General features: G+C 37.3%; 2 protein-coding genes across 7 annotated transcripts; one reads left to right on the forward strand and one right to left on the reverse strand.

The window, feature by feature from the left end:
* Positions 1-300: 300 nt before the first annotated feature.
* LOC105836869 (kinesin-like protein Klp98A) lies at positions 301-18994 on the forward strand. Of its 5 annotated transcripts, none has more exons than XM_012681196.3 (16): positions 310-753; positions 3014-3083; positions 7121-7231; positions 7876-7992; positions 8332-8577; positions 8957-9129; positions 9292-9697; positions 9800-10084; positions 10257-10670; positions 10746-10943; positions 12375-12497; positions 12782-12886; positions 13090-13227; positions 13520-14530; positions 14612-14875; positions 15590-18994. In XM_012681196.3, the coding sequence occupies exons 1-16, from the start codon at positions 707-709 to the stop codon at positions 15833-15835; spliced, it is 3954 nt and encodes a 1317-aa protein (XP_012536650.1). In that variant the 5' UTR covers positions 310-706; the 3' UTR covers positions 15836-18994. The 5 variants fall into 5 exon arrangements, with proteins under 5 accessions (XP_036145907.1, XP_012536650.1, XP_012536653.1 ...); XM_012681199.3 differs by having other exon boundaries at positions 311-753; positions 12423-12497; XM_036290013.1 differs by lacking the exon at positions 310-753 and adding an exon at positions 760-1117.
* On the reverse strand, positions 15429-22221 carry LOC105836870 (presenilin homolog). 2 transcript variants are annotated; one of them, XM_012681202.3, is made up of 8 exons: positions 21781-22221; positions 21396-21646; positions 21108-21317; positions 20795-21015; positions 20451-20723; positions 19923-20161; positions 19686-19847; positions 15429-15724 (listed from the first exon to the last, which is right to left on the reverse strand). In XM_012681202.3, the coding sequence occupies exons 1-7, from the start codon at positions 21913-21915 to the stop codon at positions 19692-19694; spliced, it is 1485 nt and encodes a 494-aa protein (XP_012536656.1). In that variant the 5' UTR covers positions 21916-22221; the 3' UTR covers positions 15429-15724; positions 19686-19691. The 2 variants fall into 2 exon arrangements, with proteins under 2 accessions (XP_012536656.1, XP_012536657.1); XM_012681203.3 differs by lacking the exon at positions 15429-15724 and having other exon boundaries at positions 19462-19847.
* Between the last annotated feature and the right edge of the window lie 448 nt (positions 22222-22669).

Raw genomic sequence — 22669 nt, forward strand, 5'->3', positions numbered from 1 at the left:
TGGTTACAGAAAATGTACATTAGAATCGGATTAGAAATTACAGATAATTATATAAGTTTTCAAAAAGAAACAAGATTATTAGACCATCCATATTCCCCAATCCTATCCCCCCACCGGTCTCTCTCGCTTCTCTAACCAAGTTTTAACGTTTCGCATATTCGATTTATATATGTACATTTTCCTTGACACACTGACGCCGCTTTGATGTATATTTCTCTTTCCCAACGTGCTGGGTATATTAATTTGAATATCCTCCGCAGTTCGCCTTCGACGGTCCTCGCGCGCAAATGGGCTGCCCGCGATCGAGTTGCGCGAGGAATCACGCATGCGCGCTCGTCCCGCGTTCGGCTCGCTCCGCTGCTCCGTTCTGCGTTCGGCTCGCCTCGTTGCTCCGTTCGGCTGCGGGGCACAGCAGCAGGAGCAGCAATATATCAGTTTGCTCGCGGTCATCCGTGAGTCACGAGCGCACGAAGAGGAGAGGTTAACGATGTCGCTGCTGCCGGGCGCGCTCCAAGCCCGACGAGGACGCCAGCGTCTTCCGTAGGCCACGCCGCGCGACGCGACGTGCCGTATCGCAGCGTCGTCGCGACGCCACGCGACGCGCCTCGCTTCCCTCCGAGAAACGACGGCGGTGTGGCGTTGATCCGCGCCTCCTCGTGACACCCCACGTCTCCGCGAGCCCCGATGCGCTCCTCATCGCGGGACCATGGCATCGGTGAAGGTGGCCGTGAGGGTTCGACCCTTCAACAAGAGGTGCGTGTGCGTGCGTGTGCGTGCAACTGGTGACCGGAAGTACCTCGCCGTGCGAGATGAAAGGGAGCATCGTTTACGGCGGATCGGCCGAATGTCGTCTCTCGTGCACTTGTCGTCTCGCGCTCTCTCGCTCTCTCCCGCAAATTACGACGCTAGGAAATTGCCCGTCCGTCTCGCCTGGTCCGCCCCGAAACCCTTCCTTTTCGGTCCGATTGCTCCAGATTCAGCTGGACGTGTCTCGGAGTAACGCGCGCGAATTTACTTACCCGAGAGACTTACGCGAGCGTAAATGAGCGCACGCTGACCGATCAAAGGTTCTAATAAACAAATTTCCATCAGCGAGCGATACGTTGACCGATGTAACGTGAGTGTGTGTGTGTGTGTGTGTGTGTGTACATTAGGACACACGCGCGTACACATTTACTCGATGGACGATGACATTTAGGGCGCGCGGCTGCATCCGAATTCGTTCGTGACGTTTTCTTCGACATGTCGAGGAGAACGTTCCAGTTTTCTCCCGACGAACGTCTTCTGCGCGTATTTTCTAGATTTTCTTGCCGCCCGCTCGCAGTCGATACTATTACGCAATTATTTTGCGGTCAATAACATCCCGTAAACGACAACGACGACGACGACGACCGCACGACGATGTGTTTCTTCTTCGTTTTATTTGCGCGGCGTGTTGTATCGTCGACGCGGATATCATAATCGACATTGGAATTCATCATTGACGCAATATTATTGAATACAAAGGATGATGCATGCGCGCGACGAACACGATTGAAATCGTTGAAAATGGATTCGTCATTGTTTATTAGTATGATACTATCCTGTGCGTCTCGCACATTCTACGCTCTAGGAAATGAGAAGCAAAAAAGTGAAGACTAATATGAGACATGATTCATTTCCCGTTGGACAGGGTTCTTTTTCTTTACGTGATCCTGTTGTCGTTGGTTGGCAAACATTTATGTCTTTAGTCAAGGAAAAGTATTCCTCTCATCGATTCTGCCTTTTAATTCTTTATTCGTATTGATTATCCGCTACCGATTTAATTTAGTCATCTGAAGATTGGAAGAGCAAATCTCGAATCACATTCTATACATCGAAAACAAAAAAGTAGAAATATCAGCAAGCAAATGCTACTTGTGACGTTTCCTTCGATATTTTATTGCCCATAAAAAATTTTATTGTGATGATGAAACATATTTATGTGAAATATATCTCATTTCCTTTTGTTAAGTGATTTATTTGCCAGGAATAACATTGTAAAATTTCTATTCCGGTCAAATAAATTTTATATCCTACAAATATAAATTCTTAATCATCTTTTTCTGAGTGTGCTTTTCAAATCACTCATTAAAAATGGAATATTTTGATGGGGAAATCGTTTTATTTAATTTTAATTTAATTCATCTCAATGTAATGGAAATTAAGAGAATATAAATAAAAATTATTCAATTACTTGATTCAAAAATTACCTCGGAGAAAAATATGCTGCAGCGGTTTTTACTTCGCAAATTTATATACATATATGTAATATATTTTTTATGTATTATATACATTATATATATTATATACATAATTAACGTAAAACTTGCTACGTTTCTTGCACACTCGTAAAAGAAATTCAAGATTGTATTTTTCGATCCTGGCTACGTCGAAGATGCATTTAGTTTTGAGTCGATTCGTAAACAACAAATAATGCTAAACCCTTTTAAAAATGTAATAGTGGTAGTGTATTAAATTGCTCAGTAATCAGTAATTAATATTTATTTGAAGTATTAAAGGTATTCCTGTTAGTGCTTCTCAAAATAATTATTGGCCAATTCAATGCTGCATTTTTATTACAATTTTATAACTGTGTTCAACAATATTTGACGGATGGAAAAAAGGAACGTTTTTACACAGTCGTATTAACGATATCGGACGTTATTCGTCCCTTCCGAGAGAACAAGGATGCCGGAGCAATATCCTCTTTGAAAGGAGCGATTCAATTATTTCGTCGTGCAAAAATAAAAATAAAAACGTGGCCGGTGACAGCGGCTCCGATTCAGCCCCGCGTTGTTGTCGAACGTTATTGACAGGCACCTGACACAATTGTGTCACCATGGTATCGACTGGCGTGCTGCATTATGGACCAGCACGGTGCAGCCCGCGCGCGCGCGAGACTCGTCTCGATTTTTCCGAATTCGGGCCTCGTCTAAATGTCTGTCTCGGTGGCGCCGGCGAAACTTTAACGTCGTTGCTCGTTGCTTTGCAGAGAGGTGGCGATGAACGAGAAGCTGATCGTGCAGATGAGCGGCAAGAGGACGCGGATCTTTACCACCAAGGTAGGTCATCTCATGCAGCGCGTATTCGTTCCGCTTCCGCATCCGCCCCTCGAAATATCCGTGACGGTGTCGCGTCTGCTTTCTGTCATCTCTGCTCTCTGTTCGTCCCGCGTGATGTTTCCAAGTAACTGCGTTATCGCGATAAACGTTGCTCAAGTTTTTTTTTTATCCAAAGCCAAAATTACAAAGGCGTGAGAAAATCGATTAACACGTTTTTGTTTTAGGGGCAACGATGAATGCAGCGATATTATCTTACTTGTGCAATTGTTATCTATTTTTAATAGCTCTGCAGTTCGCGATAAGTGGCGTTTCGTAACGCAATTCTCTGTTGCAATTCTTCACGCTCGCGATTTCTGGGGGCCCCGGAAATATTTTAATTCACTTCGCGATTTTGTTAGAAATTTGAGATTAAATCTTAATTTTTAATTCCTTAAAAACTGTGACGGAGTGTAAATATTATTCTCAGTCTAAAATTATATCGAGGAAGCAAGGAATAATATTTTTTTTTGCTGAACTCTATAAAAATAATGGTATTCAATTTGTGTTGAATCATTGCGATTGTTGTTATCGGACAGCTGATCCAAGCAGCTGCACAAATGCAACGGTAAATTCCGATTATTATCAATCGAGGTCGGCAGCTCTCGCACGGATAATTTTCGCGCGCAAATTACCCGAAAAATTTCGAAGCCGGTTTCGATCCTGTTCCACGAGAATTCGATCAATCACTACGTAGCGAATGAGACAGAAAGCAGATGATACACGCGAGTATGAAACGGTACAAATTACCGTGATGATTCGGAAACAAAGTTTAAAACTTAAATGTTGATTTTTTTTCTTTATTAATAGAATGTTTACATTATATTTTTGTTATTTTTGTAATAGTATTTTCCAAATTACAAAAAATTACTTTAAAACTATTTTTAAAATTATTATTGTATTATTTTTAACCATACTTAATTAATAACCTTTTAATATTATTTATCGGTTTTTTACATTTATTTTAAATTACTTTTATTTTTATTCTAAAAAAATCTGATGAAAACTTCTCAAGGCAACGTTTCAGTTTCTTTCACAAATACTTTCTTTCGATTTTCAATCATTAACGTTTACGTTGATATTACACTGAACACCTTGTACAATGCAAGCCTCGAATTTTTATAATTGACTTCTTAGATGTACGATCTCGGCGATCTTAATTGGCGAAAATTAACGTTGAGGCAACTCTTGAATAACGATTTGATGAGAATGAAGAACTTTTCACGCCTTGAGTTCCAAAGGACGGTACGATTGAATAACAAGTGAATTACTGTTCAGTTTAAAAGAGAAATTCTGTTTCAGTGAACACTTTATTCGAGGCTACAATACAAAGTTCCAAGTATCGATATATCCCACTGATGTTTATTTACATTATTAATATACCTATATTACTGACGGTTATTACGAGCTCGAGTTTATAGATAGTTGGCGTGGGCTGTTGTACGAGAAACGCACCTTCTGTGCTAAAAGTGGTTGTTGTCGCATATTTGCGTTTTGGCGCTACGTTTATAAATTGAAGGTCTTATTCATGATGTAAGCCGCGATTACATCACGATGGTCCACTGTCGTATATCCTCTCCAAAGTGCGGTAAAGCCTCCGAGCTAAGCAGCGGATCGCAAGTTCGACGTGGTCTCGTGATGCGATCAAATTTTATTCAATATTGTGATGAATTGTAATACCGTCAAAAGGAACTTTGAATACACAATTATACGATCTAATTAATTTTGCTGTAAAAATATCCTGCAATCTTTTCAATGAAATTTCCAGCATTAGAAGGTTTTACCATTTAAAATATAGGAAACGTGTACTATTAAATCGATTAGTTGTATTAATAGTAATATTCTTGGTTGTACGGCAGCTCGAGCGTACAAAAACTGACTTCATAGTACCGCAAAGTACTGAGAAATAATAGCCTTAAATAAACTTTCTAAAGAATTTCTAAGTCGGAAATCATGACGTCGACGATCTGTTTCTTTTTCCCTATAATCGCTCAATGTCTCGCGGTTTTAGTGTCATAATTTCTGCTCGACTAATTTTTATGGCTCTCCCGAGTCATAACAAATAATTGGACCTTCGATAAATCCAATCCATCAAAACGAAAAGTAGTACACGTCTCGTATGTATTTCTCTTTCGAGCAAAAATTATTTCAATAAAATTTTAAGAATTATTACCATTAAAAAATATCGTAGATAATTTTTTTTAAGTGTAAAAAATGATTTTTTTCTTGAAATAAATTAAAAAATTGCTTAACTTTTGATCCGTTTGCAAAATCTAAACTTAGTAAGTTTTAGCAAATAAACGGTGAGAGGGAAAAGAATGTTGTGACAATACAACTTATGTAAATTTCTATCTTTGATTTTAGTAACAATAAATCGTTATTAACAAAACAGAAAGTGCTTCGAGCGTACATCTCTGCGATTATCTGCGTGAATCTCCATGTTGAAAGGTAAAACAAGGCATGCGTTGAGGAGAAAGTGCGAAAATCGCGGTTGGACCGCAGCAACCGGCAACTCGTTGCTCGACGATTGCGGCCACGCAATCGAGCGCAATTACCGCGGGCTCGCGCCGCGTTGTATAATCCACGTTTTATCCGCGTTCAATTAAATCTTATCCGAACGAGCTCTCTTTCTAATCAAAAGAGAGACGGCGAGCGATCGCTCCCGGCAAAAAAGGCCTCCGGCGAGCGTGAATTAAGTGCAGCCTTGGTGGCCGAAGGCGCACTTGTGTCCGTTTCTACCAATGCAGATTAACTTTAATCTCGTTGTAATCAGAAAAAAACTCAAGAGTAAATTAAACTGAGATTTTAAAAAATTCGCATTGGATGTACATTAATCGACTTTGTTAAAAGCCAAGCTGCTCGTAAATTAGCAATACAAATAGCACAGTCGCATATGGGGTTCCTCATAAAATCTTTTTTAATAATATTTATATATGTTTTAAACACGAACACAAAATTAATTATGCTTTGAGAAATTTGGTAAATTTAGAATCGCGCTAAGCAGCTGGATTAGAATTTATCAAGAGTGGCTTAACGGACGGTTTTGGAACTTTGTTTCAAACTATGTATCGTAACAAAGTTTAGGAACTCGCGAACACAATTTGAACATGTAAATTAATATTCTGTCTTCCAACCGTTAGAGCATGTTCGCACACTCAATATAAACTGTGTATGCGAAATCGTAAAAGCGAGATTGACCTGAAAACCGAACACAAAGAGAAAGATTTCTTTAAATTTAATAAACCGTTTTGTTCGATTATTTCAAAAGATATTTCTTTATTTCTAATAAATTTGATGAAATCTAAAGAAATCTGTTTAAAATATTAAAACCAAAGAAATATATTCTTTGGAATAGTCGAACAAAACTGTTTATTAAATGTAAAGAAATCTTTCCCCCTGTGTAGTCGTGTTTTTTAATTACTTTCCGTTTCGCTTTTCTTGCATAATACAGCACAATGTTCCCAAGCGATGCTTCATCAATTACGTAGATTCCAACATGAGGAATGTACATACATTCTGCATGATTACTATATACAGCAACCTTACGCGAAGTCGCGAATATACGCGAGTCAAACGATTTAAATAATGCCAGTCGGTACATTTCCACGAGAAAAAGGAAATGTAAGAGATTCGGTCTGAAAGAAATTTAAATTTACAAAAGTTAGGGGAATACAAAGAAATGAATCTGTAAAGTTATTGTATTGAAGATGTCTATGTCTCGAAAAATCTGAAAAATACAAAGTCCTCAAAAGAAACTTTACTACCTCGAAAAATTTCAGATTTATCGGGAAATATTTCAAATCTCAGATAATTTTTATCTATAAACATCTATAATAATTAAATAGAGTCTGTGTATTTTTCACCGCCACAATTCTTATTATTTATTCAATCGTACAAATTGGACTCGACTAATGACAATTGAACCTTACCACTAACGATACTAATAACAAAACATGTATTATGATACTATTGAAATAACGATTATCATTTATTTTTTGTAGACACCGGATAGCTGCAGAGATATCGATCGGGGGAAGTACAAAGACTTCACGTTCGATCACTCTTACTGGTCCTTCGATTCGAACGACGAAAACTATGCGTCCCAAGAAGAGGTTTGTATTAATATTTTTTTTATTGTGCAACGAAATGATATCAGGATTATAAAGATTGTATGCACGAGATTTCGCAATCAATAGCGAAGCTGTCGACTTTGAAAACGCGTGAAATGTTCGCGATAACGTTACCGTATACGGAAAGATGAAGCCAGTCACCGTACGCTCGTACGGTTATAATTAACTTAATTGCATCGATAGTGAATCACAAACGAAAGAGCTGCGGGAGAAAGGTAAAGAGCGTGTCGAGCTCAATTGTATAGCAATATAATTGATTCTCCTAATCCAATATAATCTGTACTTTTATTGTAATGTTTTGTAATAGGACCTTTAGGATCAATTAGAGTTTCCAACAAACATTTGTAACGAATGGAATAGGGCTGTCAAAGCATAATCTTGTTATTATACAAGATACAATACGGGTCCATTGAAATAATCGCTTTGGGCTACGGTATAATCGCTTAAAGTCGGCGTTACCGTGACCTAATTAGATGCCATTATGCAAAACCCGTAGCACGTTTCATTGAGAAATAACCCGAGACTGATAAAATTTGCTTCGCGTTTCCGTGCGTTATTGAAGCACGACGCTACTCGTGTTATCGAATAGTAAGGAAAAGATCCTAATCCAATCGTCTTGCCTCTAGGTTTTCTACGATCTTGGTACGGACGTAATAGAAAGTGCCTTCGAAGGCTACAATGCCTGCGTTTTTGCCTATGGCCAGACAGGATCCGGAAAGACCTTTACAATGATGGGCACGCCGGTAATGCGATAATCTAATTCCTCGTCCATCTCTTATTCACAGTCTTATTCGCTGGGTGGAAAAACAACTTTTGCACATTGATATTCCTTTGAATTAAAGCAAAAAACATAGAAACAAAAATAAATAAACGAAAGAAATTATTGCGGAGTATAGAATTTTCTCAACATGAAAATATAATTACAAATAAGTATTGGATCATTATTATTTTTTTTTAATTTCAAATTAAAATCTACAGTTGATCAAACTTTTTCCACCTTCGATAAGAGAATGTAACATACGTTGATTTTACATACAGTCTCTTCTCTCCGTTCTTGTGATTTATCATGTCACAAATCGTAGGAATCTCAAGGATTGATACCACGGATTTGCAAGACGCTTTTCGCTAGAATGGCAGCTGGAAAGGAAAGTGGGGCGTCGTACAGAACGGAAGTATCATTCTTAGAAATCTATAACGAAAGAGTGAGAGATCTGCTTAGACTGGACCAAAGCCAATCCCATTCGCTAAGGGTACGAGAACACCCCACGGGAGGGCCTTACGTCCAAGATCTATCGTGTCATCTCGTCTATGATTATTCGGATATTCAGGTAAATTGAGAAAGCAAAGCGTCTTAATAGCAAGTCCTATTTCATCTGCTCGCACTATTAAAATTGTAGCAGCACAAAGAGTTATATACTTATAAATAATTATATTAATTTCTATTATTGCATTATAATTAATAAAATAAAATTTTTTATTCCGCTATTTCAGTATAAATACATATACTTATAAAGTAATACAAGTAATATACAGTAATATTTGTACATATAATAGTATGTAATGCTATAAAATTGTCGCACCCTATATAAAATAAATATTGTGTATAATAATGAATAACAGTACGTAATAGTACGTACCTCTTCGTGTCGTTACGTGATCGTAAAAAAATAGAGATTATCAATAAACAGATTATTTTTTCTGTTCCAGGAATGCATGGTGAGAGGTAACACGCACAGAACTACAGCCAGCACAAAGATGAATGACGTGAGTAGCAGGAGTCACGCAATTTTTACGATAACCTTCGTACAAGCTGGCCTCTCGGAAGGCAACATGCCGTCAGAGACTGTTTCCAAGGTGCATCTTGTCGACTTAGCCGGAAGGTAGTTCCAAAAAAAAGAAAGAAACCATTCGCGAATTGTATTACTTTCGAGTTTGTTCATTTATTGAAAATGAGAGAATAGAAAAAAGAAAAACATAAAGTAAAACATTATAACGCGGTGTTTACGCGATTTCTTAAAGCCGATGTTCTTTTACCTCTTCAGTGAACGTGCGAACGCATCCGGAGCGACGGGTCAACGACTGAAGGAAGGCGCGCACATCAACAAGTCGTTGGTGACACTTGGCACTGTGATATCCACGCTGTCCGAACTCAGTTCTACTAGCGGCGACGCGTCCGTCACGAAACGCAACACGTTTATTCCTTATCGTGACAGCGTGCTCACGTGGTTGCTGAAAGATTCCCTGGGCGGTAACTCAAAGACCATCATGATAGCGACTATCAGTCCGGCGGAATGTAATTACAACGATACTCTCAGTACCCTCAGATACGCCAATCGTGCGAAAAACATTATCAATAAGCCGACTATCAACGAAGACGCGAATGTGAAACTCATCAGAGAGCTCAGAGCGGAGATAGAAAAACTGAAGTCTCTCATTGATAAAAATATGGCAAGTATTTGTGAACATATCGCGACGCGCACGCGTACATTTTTTCCAAATTCTTTTTCAGTACTATTTTAGAAAAATTTATTTTTTATTTGTCACTTATAGAGCGTGGAGAAACCACCGCAGGTACTGTTGGCTCAAATCCAAGAGAAACAAGAGCAAGAAAAGGTACTGACCGAGGAGTGGACCGAAAAGTGGCGAGAGACACAACAGATTCTGCAAGAACAGAAAGCACTGGGATTACGAAAGAGTGGGGTCGGTGTCGTTCTCGACTCGGAGATGCCGCATCTAGTTGGCATCGACGACGATCTGCTCAGTACCGGCGTTACATTGTATCACCTGAAAGAGGGAAAAACGCTAGTTGGCACGGAGGAAGCTCCCGTTGTTCAGGTAACAATACAGATATAATTTTCAATTACACATTTTAAAAAATTATACATACTAATATTACTTGAATCATTCTGATTCAGATAAAATACCAAATGATTGTAAATGAGAAGCTGCATTATTTCTATATGTCAATTAATAAACGGGCAATTAGAAACATTTGTATTATAAACAGGATATTGTGTTGACTGGTGCTGACGTGGAATCGGAACACTGCGTGGTGGAACTGGATAGTGGCGTAGCGACGCTACATCCGCTCTCGCCCCACTGCTGGATCAATACTGCTCAAGTAGACAAACCGACAAGACTATCGCAAGGCTGCATCATTCTCCTGGGTAGGAACAATATGTTTCGGTACAACGATCCGGCCGAGGCGGCGAAACTCCGGAAGGAGGGCGGTTCGGGTAACGGCAATCTGCAATCAACGGTTGTCAATCTATCAAGGCTATCGCTCTTAAGTTGGAGCGTCTCCGATCTGCATGCGTCCTGCTCTAGCGACAATCTATTAAACTCAAGCGAGGACCTCAGGGCAGTCGAGGAGTTGGAACAGCAGAAAGCCGCACTTCTAAAAGAGAAGGAAGACTTCAAGGTGGCTGAAATCTCTTCTAAATCAGGATATAAGTATTTATAGGCCGAATTTCAACTAATTCTATTTTTTTCGTAGAGGGAACAAGAAGAGCGTGAGGAAAGATGGGCCGCCAGAAGGGAAGCATTAGAGGGAGCCCAACGTGAGTTGGAACGCGAATGGGGCGCACAGTGGAAAGAATGGGCGGATGCGATCTCAATCCTAGAGTCGCGTCAACGTGAGCTACGCGCGCGCCGGCATGTCCTGGAGCAAGAACGGCGGGACGAAATGACGCAAGTAAGTGACACGGACGCGCCTCCGTCTCCGGACTTGAATGTAATTTCGATTAAGTACCAATTCTACCTCGTCCTTGTCATTATCGGTGTCCTTATTTGCTTGTCTGGCAACATCATCATCTACTCGCACGTTTGTCCATTAAATATGTGATACTCCGGTATATCGTGATGAAATTTCGCTCTTCACACATTGCTGCGAAATACCGCGAATTCGTAACAAACATCTGCGAGAGTGTCCCGATTATGCAAACCATGGTTTGCGGAACGACATTTCGACCAAATTCTTGTGATTAAGATACACAGTAACTGTCTATCGATGTCTATAGAACCATTCTATCGGTATGTGTATCTATATCTATAGCGAGCTGTCGTTGTCGTTTGCGATGAGATTTGCGTTTGCTATCTATGAAATTGTCCACGTGAGATTATTTTGATTTCTCTGTCGGCCTCAGGAATCCCCAGACATATTATGTATACAATAATAACATATTAATATTTACGAGTTGTTTATATTAATAATTGCGTTGAGATGTATATGAGTAAGCCGCTAATTATGAAAAGGTGCTAGTGCTGAAGAGATATTGCCGGACAGATGGCATTCCTTGGAATGTTGTATATTTAAGTATTTAGTAAGAATGTTAAAGTGAAGTATGTACATATCTTGGGCTTGTTTGTATAGAGATATGTTTATGGGTTTGTTATGCGAGATATAAAGATATACAGAGGTACTAATTATTGTTATACTGATACATATATATATATATATTGTTGTTTAATAAATTTTTCATACAAAAATTGGCGTTTGATCCTCCACGAAGTATTTGCACGCACTCTCACTGTTTTTTCACTATGTTTCTCACATAATTTTTAAGAATATGCATTCGATTTAACATTCCCGATTAACAAACCCAATTTCTCATTAACTCGTTGTCGTCGCACCTCGGAATCCGACCGCATGACGCACTGTTCCGAAAATTAATTAACAGAATAAAGAAAACTTAATATCTTCTTAAAGCAGTGCCTCACGAGAATACACTCGCTGTTTATTTAATTTATTTTGTGATTTATTGTTTCATATTTATATTTATTTATCAAAACCGCATAAGAATAAAATTTAGCGAATATATGCGTTAATATTTATTATATTATATTATATTATATTATGCTATCGTTAAAAGTATTCTATAATTGTCATGTAGCATCGAAAGGCATTTTTATACATCCTGAAAAAAAAGCACAAATGTTTTCATTTTATCCATCTTCAAGCGCTATACTCGTATTTCTCTTAATTTTAAATATTTATTTATATATTTAGTCTTTCGTTCTCATTTGCAATCTATGTACCATGGCGAATTATTATTATTTAATTTTGAATACTTTTTGTTAATTATCTCTTTTGTTAACGCATCGGTGTGTATGTGTGTGGTACTAGGTAGAAAGTATATGTAGGGAAGTCGCCTATCTGCGCACATTATTGCAGTCCAAACATCGACAATTGCAAGAACTCGTCAACAATCAGGAACGCGCGCAAACTAATCAGCGTCGATGGGAAAAGGTAAGGACTCTAAACACAAGAAATCTTCGTAGTTCCGTATCAGTAATACGCACGCATATCGCGAACGACGCGGCACTATATTCATGTTTTTTTTTAATAATACTCCATGCAGACAATATCATCTCTTTCTTGACAGTATTTCTTTATTACAAATGTAAAACAAACGGAATGTGTAGTATTCCAACCGCTAGATCGTGTGTAAACGTAGAAGATCGGACGTATTATTTTATAGTAATTGTAATGTGACTTTGTAGAGAGTGAGTGAAGCGGAATATGCATTTCAGACGGATAACGGTGCTGGTGGTAGTGATGACAGTCTGCCCGACTCTTGGTCCAGTTTCAATGACGAAAAGTGTATCGACAGTGTCAGGGAATTAATGAATCATCACGTAAGTAGATTTAATTCATTCCTTCCCATATTGTCCTATTTATTTAGAATAGCATTTTCCCAATTCTTTTCCCTTTTTTTTCTATCATATTGTTAACTACATTTGAAAGTATCATTTAGAAAGAAGAAAAAAGGGCTTAACGAATTAAACATTCAATCTCGATTTGATTACTTTTTTCTAAAAACCGTAATCTGCTTATATAGAAAAAAGAACTAGCCGCTTTGGAGAACGAGCTGCAGAGCAAGGTCAAATCTTTGAACGAACATCAGAGCAAAGTAGATAAGATGGAGGAGGAACTGATGGAGATCGCAAAGAGGCAGAAGCAGATATTCAAGGCAGAAGTATGTAGGCGTAAAAGATTAGGGAGATCGGAAAATATTGTCGTTTTTATAAATAATATAAACAATTTGTAGTTTGTTTTACGTATACAATTTATTATTTATTTAATACAATCGCCATTATTTTCTATGATTATCATAAAAATAATGGCAATTATATTATTAAATAAATAATAAATTATATTAAACTACATACTCTGTTTACATTATTTATAAAACAATATTGCTCATTTAATCTCCTCCTAGTACTAACGTTCTGCAAAAAAAAAGGATTCTTTACATCGATGATTTCTAGTTGGGAGGAGAAGGAGTAACGGAGAAGAAGCGATTGTTGTCCAAACGGACTCAGGAACAGCTCGAGGAGATTGTACGGCGTAAGCAGAGCCTGTCGTTGGACTTAAAACGCGCTACGCCCGCATTTCTGGGCGACGGCTCTTCGTCGAACAGTTGCGACGAGACGGCCTTCAGCTGTAATTCCAGATCTTTTCAGGAAAAGAACAATAGGAAGCATCAGATCGCCTCGGATTTGAATTTGTTGCCGCAGAGTATACCGAGCTCCGATACCGCAGAAACATTCCACACCGCGGCGGCCGACTCTCCGGAATTTCGTATAGCTTTCGAGGACGTCGACATGACGTCTATGAGCGATTTAATAAAGAATGCGTCTACAAACGAGAATCGAAATGACTACGATGGCAGCTCATCTGAGATGGAAACTAAAAATACGACGAATGCGAATAGTGTCATTTCTATGGAGTTGGTGAACGACGAGGAAAGGAAGGAAGAATCGACCACGTTATCTCATATACCAGAAAACATGCTTCAGGATACGTTGGAATCGCCAATACAGCAGAATCCAGCGATGAAGAAATTGAACCAAAGAATCGCACGTCAACGGATAATGGTGATGAAATGTCTGGATGCCGGTACCCCGTCGAAGGAGGATCTCAATCGACAGATAATGATACTGCAGGATCTACAGAGACAGCAGATCGAATTGGAAGTGTCTTTATTGGAGGATGAACGGAAGAATCATTCCACAAGCCAGTTCGAGTGCAGCGATGGCGATGGCGACGGTGATCTTGTCACCAACGAGACCGAGAATCATGTACAGAACGAATCAAATGCTTACTGTAGTGTGGTAGAATCTACGAATAATAGCTCCGCCATTCTATTAACGGTAGCGCAAACCAGATCTCAACTTTTCAGGAATAACAGGCCTAATTCTAACGATCAAGAAACTTTGTCGGAATCGTTAGCGTCTAAAAGATCCTCCAGTCGAGGTTACTCAACAGTTTACTTAACGGTAAGTCATCGGCGTTTCTTCTCTTTCTTTCTTAGATGGCCAATTAAAACGTTTTTCAACACAAGTACATTCTTTGCGCAGAGTCAGAATCGCGGCGACCGCTTGAGTAGTCCGTATTCTTTGACAATCACGAGATCTCTGCCGTCATTAATTGCGAATAACGGCGACTGCGTAATCAATATGATCGTCAGTGTGCCGTCCTACGTGATACGCGGAGCCGGTGCGTCTAGCCATTACGAGTATGAAGTACGAGTTGTGGCACAGGACGATAGTTGGACACTGCTACGTAGATACAGGAGGTTCCGGGAGTTGTATATATCGATGCGACAGAAGTACGGTAGCAAGGTAGTTATCGTTCTCCACTACACCATGCAATAATTATAAAAGTAGCAAACATGAAAATTCGTGTCGAACATGTAAGATATCAGAGGTTCAATGTAGCACAATGTGCTCTATACTGAAAAAAATTTTGATATTAAATAAACATATTTATTTTAGTATTATTTCTTTGTTTTAAATTAATATTTTGTAAGTTTGTAAAGAAATTATTTTATATTTGCTCTAACATTTACTTAAATATAAGAAATAATATTAAAATAAATATTTACTTAATATCAAAAAATTTTTATTCAGTGTACCTATTGTGTAGAGAAATTATTTTAATTTCAAATAAGAACCTTTATCTTTTTGTTGTAGATCTTGTTAAAAAAAAGTATCCCAGTAAATTATTAAGACCATTTTTAATTTAAAATGATTAAATTCGTTACAAAATTCTTTTTATAATTTTGTATGCTGCGTAAAATATGAAAAGTATTGGAGAATCAAAATACATACATACATACATACATACATACATATATATATATATATATATATACACACACATAATACAAGAATATATATATTATATAATTTTATTCTAGACGAATTATAAATAATCCAAATTGAATTTCAAACTATAGAAAAGTCTATTTCAACACAAAGTATACATACAACTCAAGACTTTTCATAAGCATTTCAATCAATACAATCGCTTTTATGAAGACTCTTTAATCACAGGTCGCAGCAATACGCTTTCCCCCACGTCAAGTCTTTCCAAAGTACGAAGTCGTAGCTAAGCAACGCCGGAAACGCCTCGAGGAATATCTTCGTCGATTAATTCAAGTTTGCTCGGAACTGCCGCACTGCGAGCCCCTATACAAATACAACGGCAATCTTAGCAACATAAACAAACAATCCCTATTGGAGTTCAGTCCGTTTTTCAGGCGTGGTATGTTCGAGAGCGGCAAGTACGGAACTAGCTAAGGTATTATCGTGCAAGTCTCACCTGTTCGAATGTTGAAGAGAATGTGTGAGAGAATTCAATAAGTAAACGAATATGATGTTTCATCGTATTTTTTCATTTTTTTTTAATTTATTAAAAGTGTAGCATCTCTAGCAAAAAAAAAGATAAATAGCAACGACGTTTGTACAGAATGAGTCCTGTAACATTTGTCGCGTATACACATATCAAACTGAATTTTCTCTTAAAATTTACTCTCAAAATCATAGCAAAATCGTGAGACATTGTAGTTCGAACATTTTAACTATAATTTTAGTAAAATTAAATAAAAGTTTAGTAGAATTTTAGAAAAATTTAATCGAACTGGTTTATGTTTAATTAATGGTGATATTAATAAATCAGAATAAATCATATAAATCATATTCTTCAAATAGCGTTGTCCCACGATTAAGAATATAATTCTGATGATTCTGAGAGTACATTCTAAGAGAAATTTCTTTTTCGTATATGTAATATATTCCTTAAATCACATATCAACTCTAGAATTCATAGAAGAATTAAAAATAAAATTAAAAATAAAACTAAAATGTTCTATAATGTATTGATACCTTCAATAAAAGTATCACGAACCATTTATCAGTAACCCAGTTACAAATGTTAAGTGACTCATCCTGCTTTTGTAGTCGTTACAAAAATATATGCTTCCAGAAGCTTAGCAATTGTAAGACTGGTTTGTAGAAAATGAATGTTCTTCACTGATACTGTCTCGTGCGCGCGGAATAAATTTGCAAAGAGACATTAACGGGAGAACAACGTGATATATTCTTTACGAGAGAGATAGAGAGAGAAAGAGTAGACCGCGGTTGGCGAGACAAAACACATATCGCGTGACAGCGACTTATTTTTTCCTTTACAAATATTTTCCTAATGTCTTTTCAATAGAATCTCCCAGTAGAATTCACAAAGTGTACCTTCCTTCGATATAGTCAAATCATGTAGTTGATATTATTCCGATTACGTTCAACTCGCACAAATGAACGTTATAGTAAATTTTCAGGGTTGGAAAGTAACACGTTACTTATAACGCCGTTATTGTTGCAATTATTTTTTTTAGTGACGGACTGGTAACGGCGTTACTTTTTTCTGTAACTGTAACGATAACGTAAATACGTTTTTTTTTTTTTAGAAACAAATTTAATAGTTACAAATTTTTTAACAATTTTATTATATTCAGAAAATCTACATAAAACAGTATTTTTTATCATTTTAAAATTTTATTAAAAATTTTTTTTAATTTTACAAATTTAAAATAAATTTATTCCTTTCATTAATATTTTAAATAAAATATTTCACAAATCTTTTATTTAATCTTTATTTTTAATATTACAAAATAACGGGAAAAGTAACGAATCATTACGTTTTAAATAATGATAACGGTAACTAGTTACTTTTAAAAATCAGTGACAAGTAACGGTAACTAGTTATTACTTTTAAAAAGTAACTTTCCCATCCCTGTAAATTATGAAGTGGCGAAAGAGCGAATTCGTCAGCAGCCGTGACCATAACTTCGTATAGTTTACTCGATAACCGAAGAGTATTTATTTTGTGCGTCGAATAGCGTTTTGTAAGAGCGATCCGAAGTAGCAAATCAACTAGCGAATTGAAAGAATACTTTATTAGCATAATAGTAGCATAATAGTTATCGGCTTGTAAATGTAGCAATGTGTTACAAGCGAGAATGATATCATATCTTTGTTAAAGTTCTTCCGTTTCCGGGATTTATCTCTGACTGTTAATAACTTTTACCACTACTTCAGGTACGTGTTCTAGAGATCCAAACAAGAAAAAAAAATTCATATAGACATGCGTTTAGAAATGTCTTTTATCAGTTACAATTTCTTAAAAATTCTTTTTAAAAATCCATTTTTATTTTTGTCATATTTTCTAAATTTAAGATAGGAACAAAATTAAAATGCAAAAATATAATGTTTGTTAAGTTTTTCACTCAGACTCTCTTTTTATGGAGAAGAAAAGATTTAAAATCTTTTAAGTCTAATTTTTTATGTAATACATGGTTTCAGAGAAAAATCTTTTTTTTGCATTTTTAGACGATTGTCTTCAGAAAGGTTAAGTAGTATCAGTATCTTATTCCCCCAAAATTAAAATATAAAACTTTAAAAAAAACTGAAAAAAAATCGCAATCCAATATGGAAACAGCTCTATGCTCTTCGAAATTAAAGAAATTAATAAATAATGAATTAAAAAATTGTTATATTGATAAGAGGATATTTCTATAGCCATATTTCTATGAACTTTTTTTCGTACTGTGGCCTTTAAGTATCTAAAGTAGCGATAAAGAGATTATTAATATCCTCCGTTTGCTTGTTGTGCGTAAGAACGCGTGTATGTGTACATAAATGTGTCTAGCGCAAGGGATTAACAGATCACTGTTAAAGTTTGAAGTTGTTATGCAGATATTAGCATTTATTTGAATATTAATACTAAACCAAAGTCAACGATTACTATCGATTTTGGGAAGTATCATCGCATTGCTATAGATGACAATTGATCAGATCGATCAGACTGTACAATTGAACTATTAAAATTTACCAAAAAGATTCTTATTGGCGTGCAAAAAACTTTGAGATATAAAACTGTTAGTATAAAATTGCTTGTTTGTTACATAGCCAGGATTTCGCCTATTCTAATACAAAGATGAAACAAAAAAGAAAAATTACACTTTCAGCTTCGAGAAAACACTATTATATTTAGTACGTTAAATAAAATAAAATCTATATAAAAAAAACACTAAGCGCCACAAGTACGATAAATATGCTTTTCGGTAGTATGATAAAAAAAAAAGGTATTTATTCCATGGCTGTGTGTAATATGGATTCGAGAGAACCTTACAGATTCATTCCTGGCTAATAATTAATAATATAATTAGTGATAGCAAGACGCTCTTATAGAGCACCGTTCAGAGGATGCGCATCGCGAATACTAATCGAGATGTGTATAATGAGGCAGTTATTACTTATTCGAACGGACATTACCTCGCGCTTCACACGAGCATCATCACGATCATCCACGTCATTATCCGCTTTTTTTTATACATGAATCTACGAAACCTATGTTCCATAAGTGTAACAATGGAGTACAATAAATTGTTATAATGCAGCGCATTTTTCGCTTGTGTATATCACATATCGCCGCAATGAAATGTAAATTGCCTGGCATCTTTCGCCAACCAGGCGTGCTTCTGTGAATTCGCTTCGCATAGAAAAATACTAAGTAATTACATTCTCTATCATTCTCTATATTCCTATCTTGTTATATTAGAAATTTAAATTATTATTACCCTTTTCTGAGCATTTTACGACACACATACATACGTATATAATACATACATACATACATACATACATACATACATACATACATACATACATATGCATACATAACACACACTTGAAATACATTTCTTTTATAAACGTCTAATTTCCATTTCTATCAAAATAAATTAACGTTAACCTCAATTTATAATTCATTCGTTTTCTTTTTCTAATTTTAAGAGAATTTGAAAAAAAAAGAAAATAAATTAAATCAAGATTAAAGTTAATCTACTTTGGGAGAAATTAGCATAAAAGTATTTTTTTTTCTTGATTCTAGTTCAGAAAATTTACAATAATTTGCTGAACTAAATAAAATTTGTAATAATAAAGCAATGATATTTAAAAGCAAGACTAACTGTAGAAATAGAGAAGTTAATAGTAGTACACTAAACATCAAACGAGTAAATGAATGAGCAATGTCCTCTTGATATTCGATTTTTGCAATAAATTATACTAAATATTAGGATGATTTTTTTCATACCTTGACTTAAATAAACACTTGTTCACTTGCTAAACTATCGGCAAACGGTGCAACAATCACTCTCGTGGCAAAATAAAATATCAAACCAAACGTAATGGAAATTGGCAATGCGGGTAACGCTGTCTTGAATATGGCCAGCAACAGCAATGTCAAACAGAGGCCCTGCGTAGGAAATAATCGATTAAGAAAATTCTATCAATGTTTATCAAGGTGAACGTATAATATTTAAAGACGTACAATAAGAATAGCAACGAAACAAGCCAATGTGGTGTTCCAGTCTCCATAGCTGGACGCCTTTCCAACGAGCACGCTATAAAATATAAAATCCCCGAGACCTAGCTTAACTCCACGTTCCTCTTCGACGGCTGCGGGTTGTCCTTGCGACTCTCGCGGACGATTGTCCTGCTGTCTCGTGTTTTCTCTTGATGCGGACGAGCTCTCGCGCACTTCTTGGGCGCGTCTCGCGCTACGTTCCTCTGTATACAATCAAGATTAATTCAACTTCTTTATTTGAAAGACCTGTTTATCAAGATTTAATTACAAATTTAGATATTTTAAACAAATTAAATAACAATACATGAATCTACATGAATATACGTTTGATCTGTATACCTTATTTTGGTTTTATTAATTTAATTAACTCTGGAACGTATGTGTGCTACTCATATTTTTCTAACCTAGTCTGGGAAAATTCATTTACATTAACATTCCAGGGTTAATGTATTTCCATTGATTGGAAATGATATTAATGCTCGATTCGCATACCGTGCGTCTCTACCCATTCTGGAGTGAAACCTCCCTCTTCCGCATCGCCTGATGCCTGATTATTTTGATCGTCTGGCTGACCACGCGTAGGAGACGCTGCGGTGTCTCCAGACGCCATTGTAGCTGCCTGCACGTAGCCAGCATAAGTCACTGTAAACGAGTATAAAATGGTGGAAGAATATATTAAAGCAGGGAAAATAGATTCGTTGCGTTCTTGCGCCGTTTCGACGAGTATCCTCAGCGGACCCTTTGGCATTAGAACCGCGAACAAGTCTAAAAGTAAGAAGGATATAAAATGGTATCAACATATTCACAACAAATTTCCTCTTTCAAAGATACCTTACCCCAAATACTTATAACACCGAGCACAACCCATGCCGTCCATTCGGGTAAATATTTGATGAAAACGAGCGCCATCAGGGCGGAAATAAAGATTAGATACGCTTGCTGAAGCTGCAACGGCCCATGCCAGTGTATGCAAATCATTCCGACTACGCCAAAGTTCCACAAGCCTATACCTATCGTGATTAAATCCATTGGAATGTTGTAAGCCTGCAATACTGCCCTGTAAATAAAAATACGCTATAAATTATTCCTTAAAAGTTAATGGAACAAAGTGTGGCTTTAATGTAGGCTGTATACATCTTCACTACGTACTCGCAGAACAGAACGGAAAACATCGAGAGCAACAGCAGAGAGCTTATGATCAGCCAACCATGTATGACATTGTAAAATTTATATTTATAGAGGACGATAAGTATCACAGTCATAAACACAATGACGGCCATGAGAATCATCGAATTGGCGAATGCCTGCCAGACTTTGGTACTTGTGTCGGCACTGTCCTCATGAAATGGAGTGTATACTCTGAAAAATTATCGTTTCTGATAAATATCGTTCATCAGAAGCATAAGTACATATCGATAATAAAGCAAATGTACTCACAAGTACATTCCCTTGGTAGTATAGAAATGGACCGAGCTAATAGTGGCTACCACGACCAACATGCACAGCGAAACAGGGACAAAGAGTTTGATCACATGCGCCGCACCATACTTGAGTTCCTCCTCCTCCTCGTCTCTGTAGTGCCTCAGTCTATTTTGATTATTGCTACAGGACGCGGCGCGCCTGTTTGATCGGGCGACAGCTGTGTCTGACGTCTCAATGTGTACCTCGGGCAACCCATTTTCACCCACCTGCAACAGAGAAAAAAATTACCTTTAACGTGGGGTATCCTAAATCGTGGTCCGTCAGGAAAAGAAAATCAAAATTACAGAAATTCTTCGATCAAATAAAAGACTGAGGGTTTCGCTGAGAAAAAGCTATCTACCTGTGGTGGGGCACTTCTGGCACGGTTCTTCCGACGGTCGCTGCCCAGGATCAGGTCGTCCGTGCGAGACTCCGCGACGTGACCGTCCATCAGGCTTGTGTACTCGTTCGCCGAATCGTAGTCACTCTCAGACATTCATCAAAGTCTGTGTTCTCGACGGACGAGCGGATAAAGGAGGGCTCGTTTTTTTCTTAATAGCTCCTGGCCCCGTGCTACTTTTCTGACGTTCTCGGTAGTCTGTCCCCACGATTAGTCGCGCTTACATAAAAAGGAGTGGGAAGAGATGCGGCTTACGTTCGATTTGACTCCCTTGTTTCTCTGACCATCCTAAATTGTCCGTTCTGCGAGTACAAATCTTGCTACTTGTTGACAACCTCCTTCTCTCTCTTTCTTCCCTCACTGATTCACCGTGCGGTCGCCATTTTTAAAATAAGTACAAAAGATAAGCTGTCGGAGCATTTGCACTTCGCTGTACCTTCTGCACATACGGGGGCTCGAATCATATTTTGACTACACTTTTTACACTTTAGCATCTTCGCTTTTTCTCTCCGAATCCACAATAGAGGTGTAATAAGTCTTAAGCCGTAAGAAATTGACCAATCACAGTTGAATGTGAGAAGAATACTCGAATATAATTGGTCAATTCCTTACGTCTTAAGGCTTACAACACCTATCGTAGATCCAATCTATCTCCACGCCCAAATATATTTTTATCTCGTGTAAAAATTGTAAGAATTTTGAGAGATTTCGAACAGTTGCCAGACCGAATATGCGGTTACAATATTTTTTACATGAAAAAAAAGTACCACGATTACGAAGATACCGAATACCCGTTAGCGCTTAATCCCGGCCCACAATAGGTGTAGTAAGCTTAGGCTTTAAGAAATTG

Source organism: Monomorium pharaonis, chromosome 7 (assembly GCF_013373865.1).
Source record: "Monomorium pharaonis isolate MP-MQ-018 chromosome 7, ASM1337386v2, whole genome shotgun sequence".
NCBI lineage: Eukaryota > Metazoa > Arthropoda > Insecta > Hymenoptera > Formicidae > Monomorium > Monomorium pharaonis.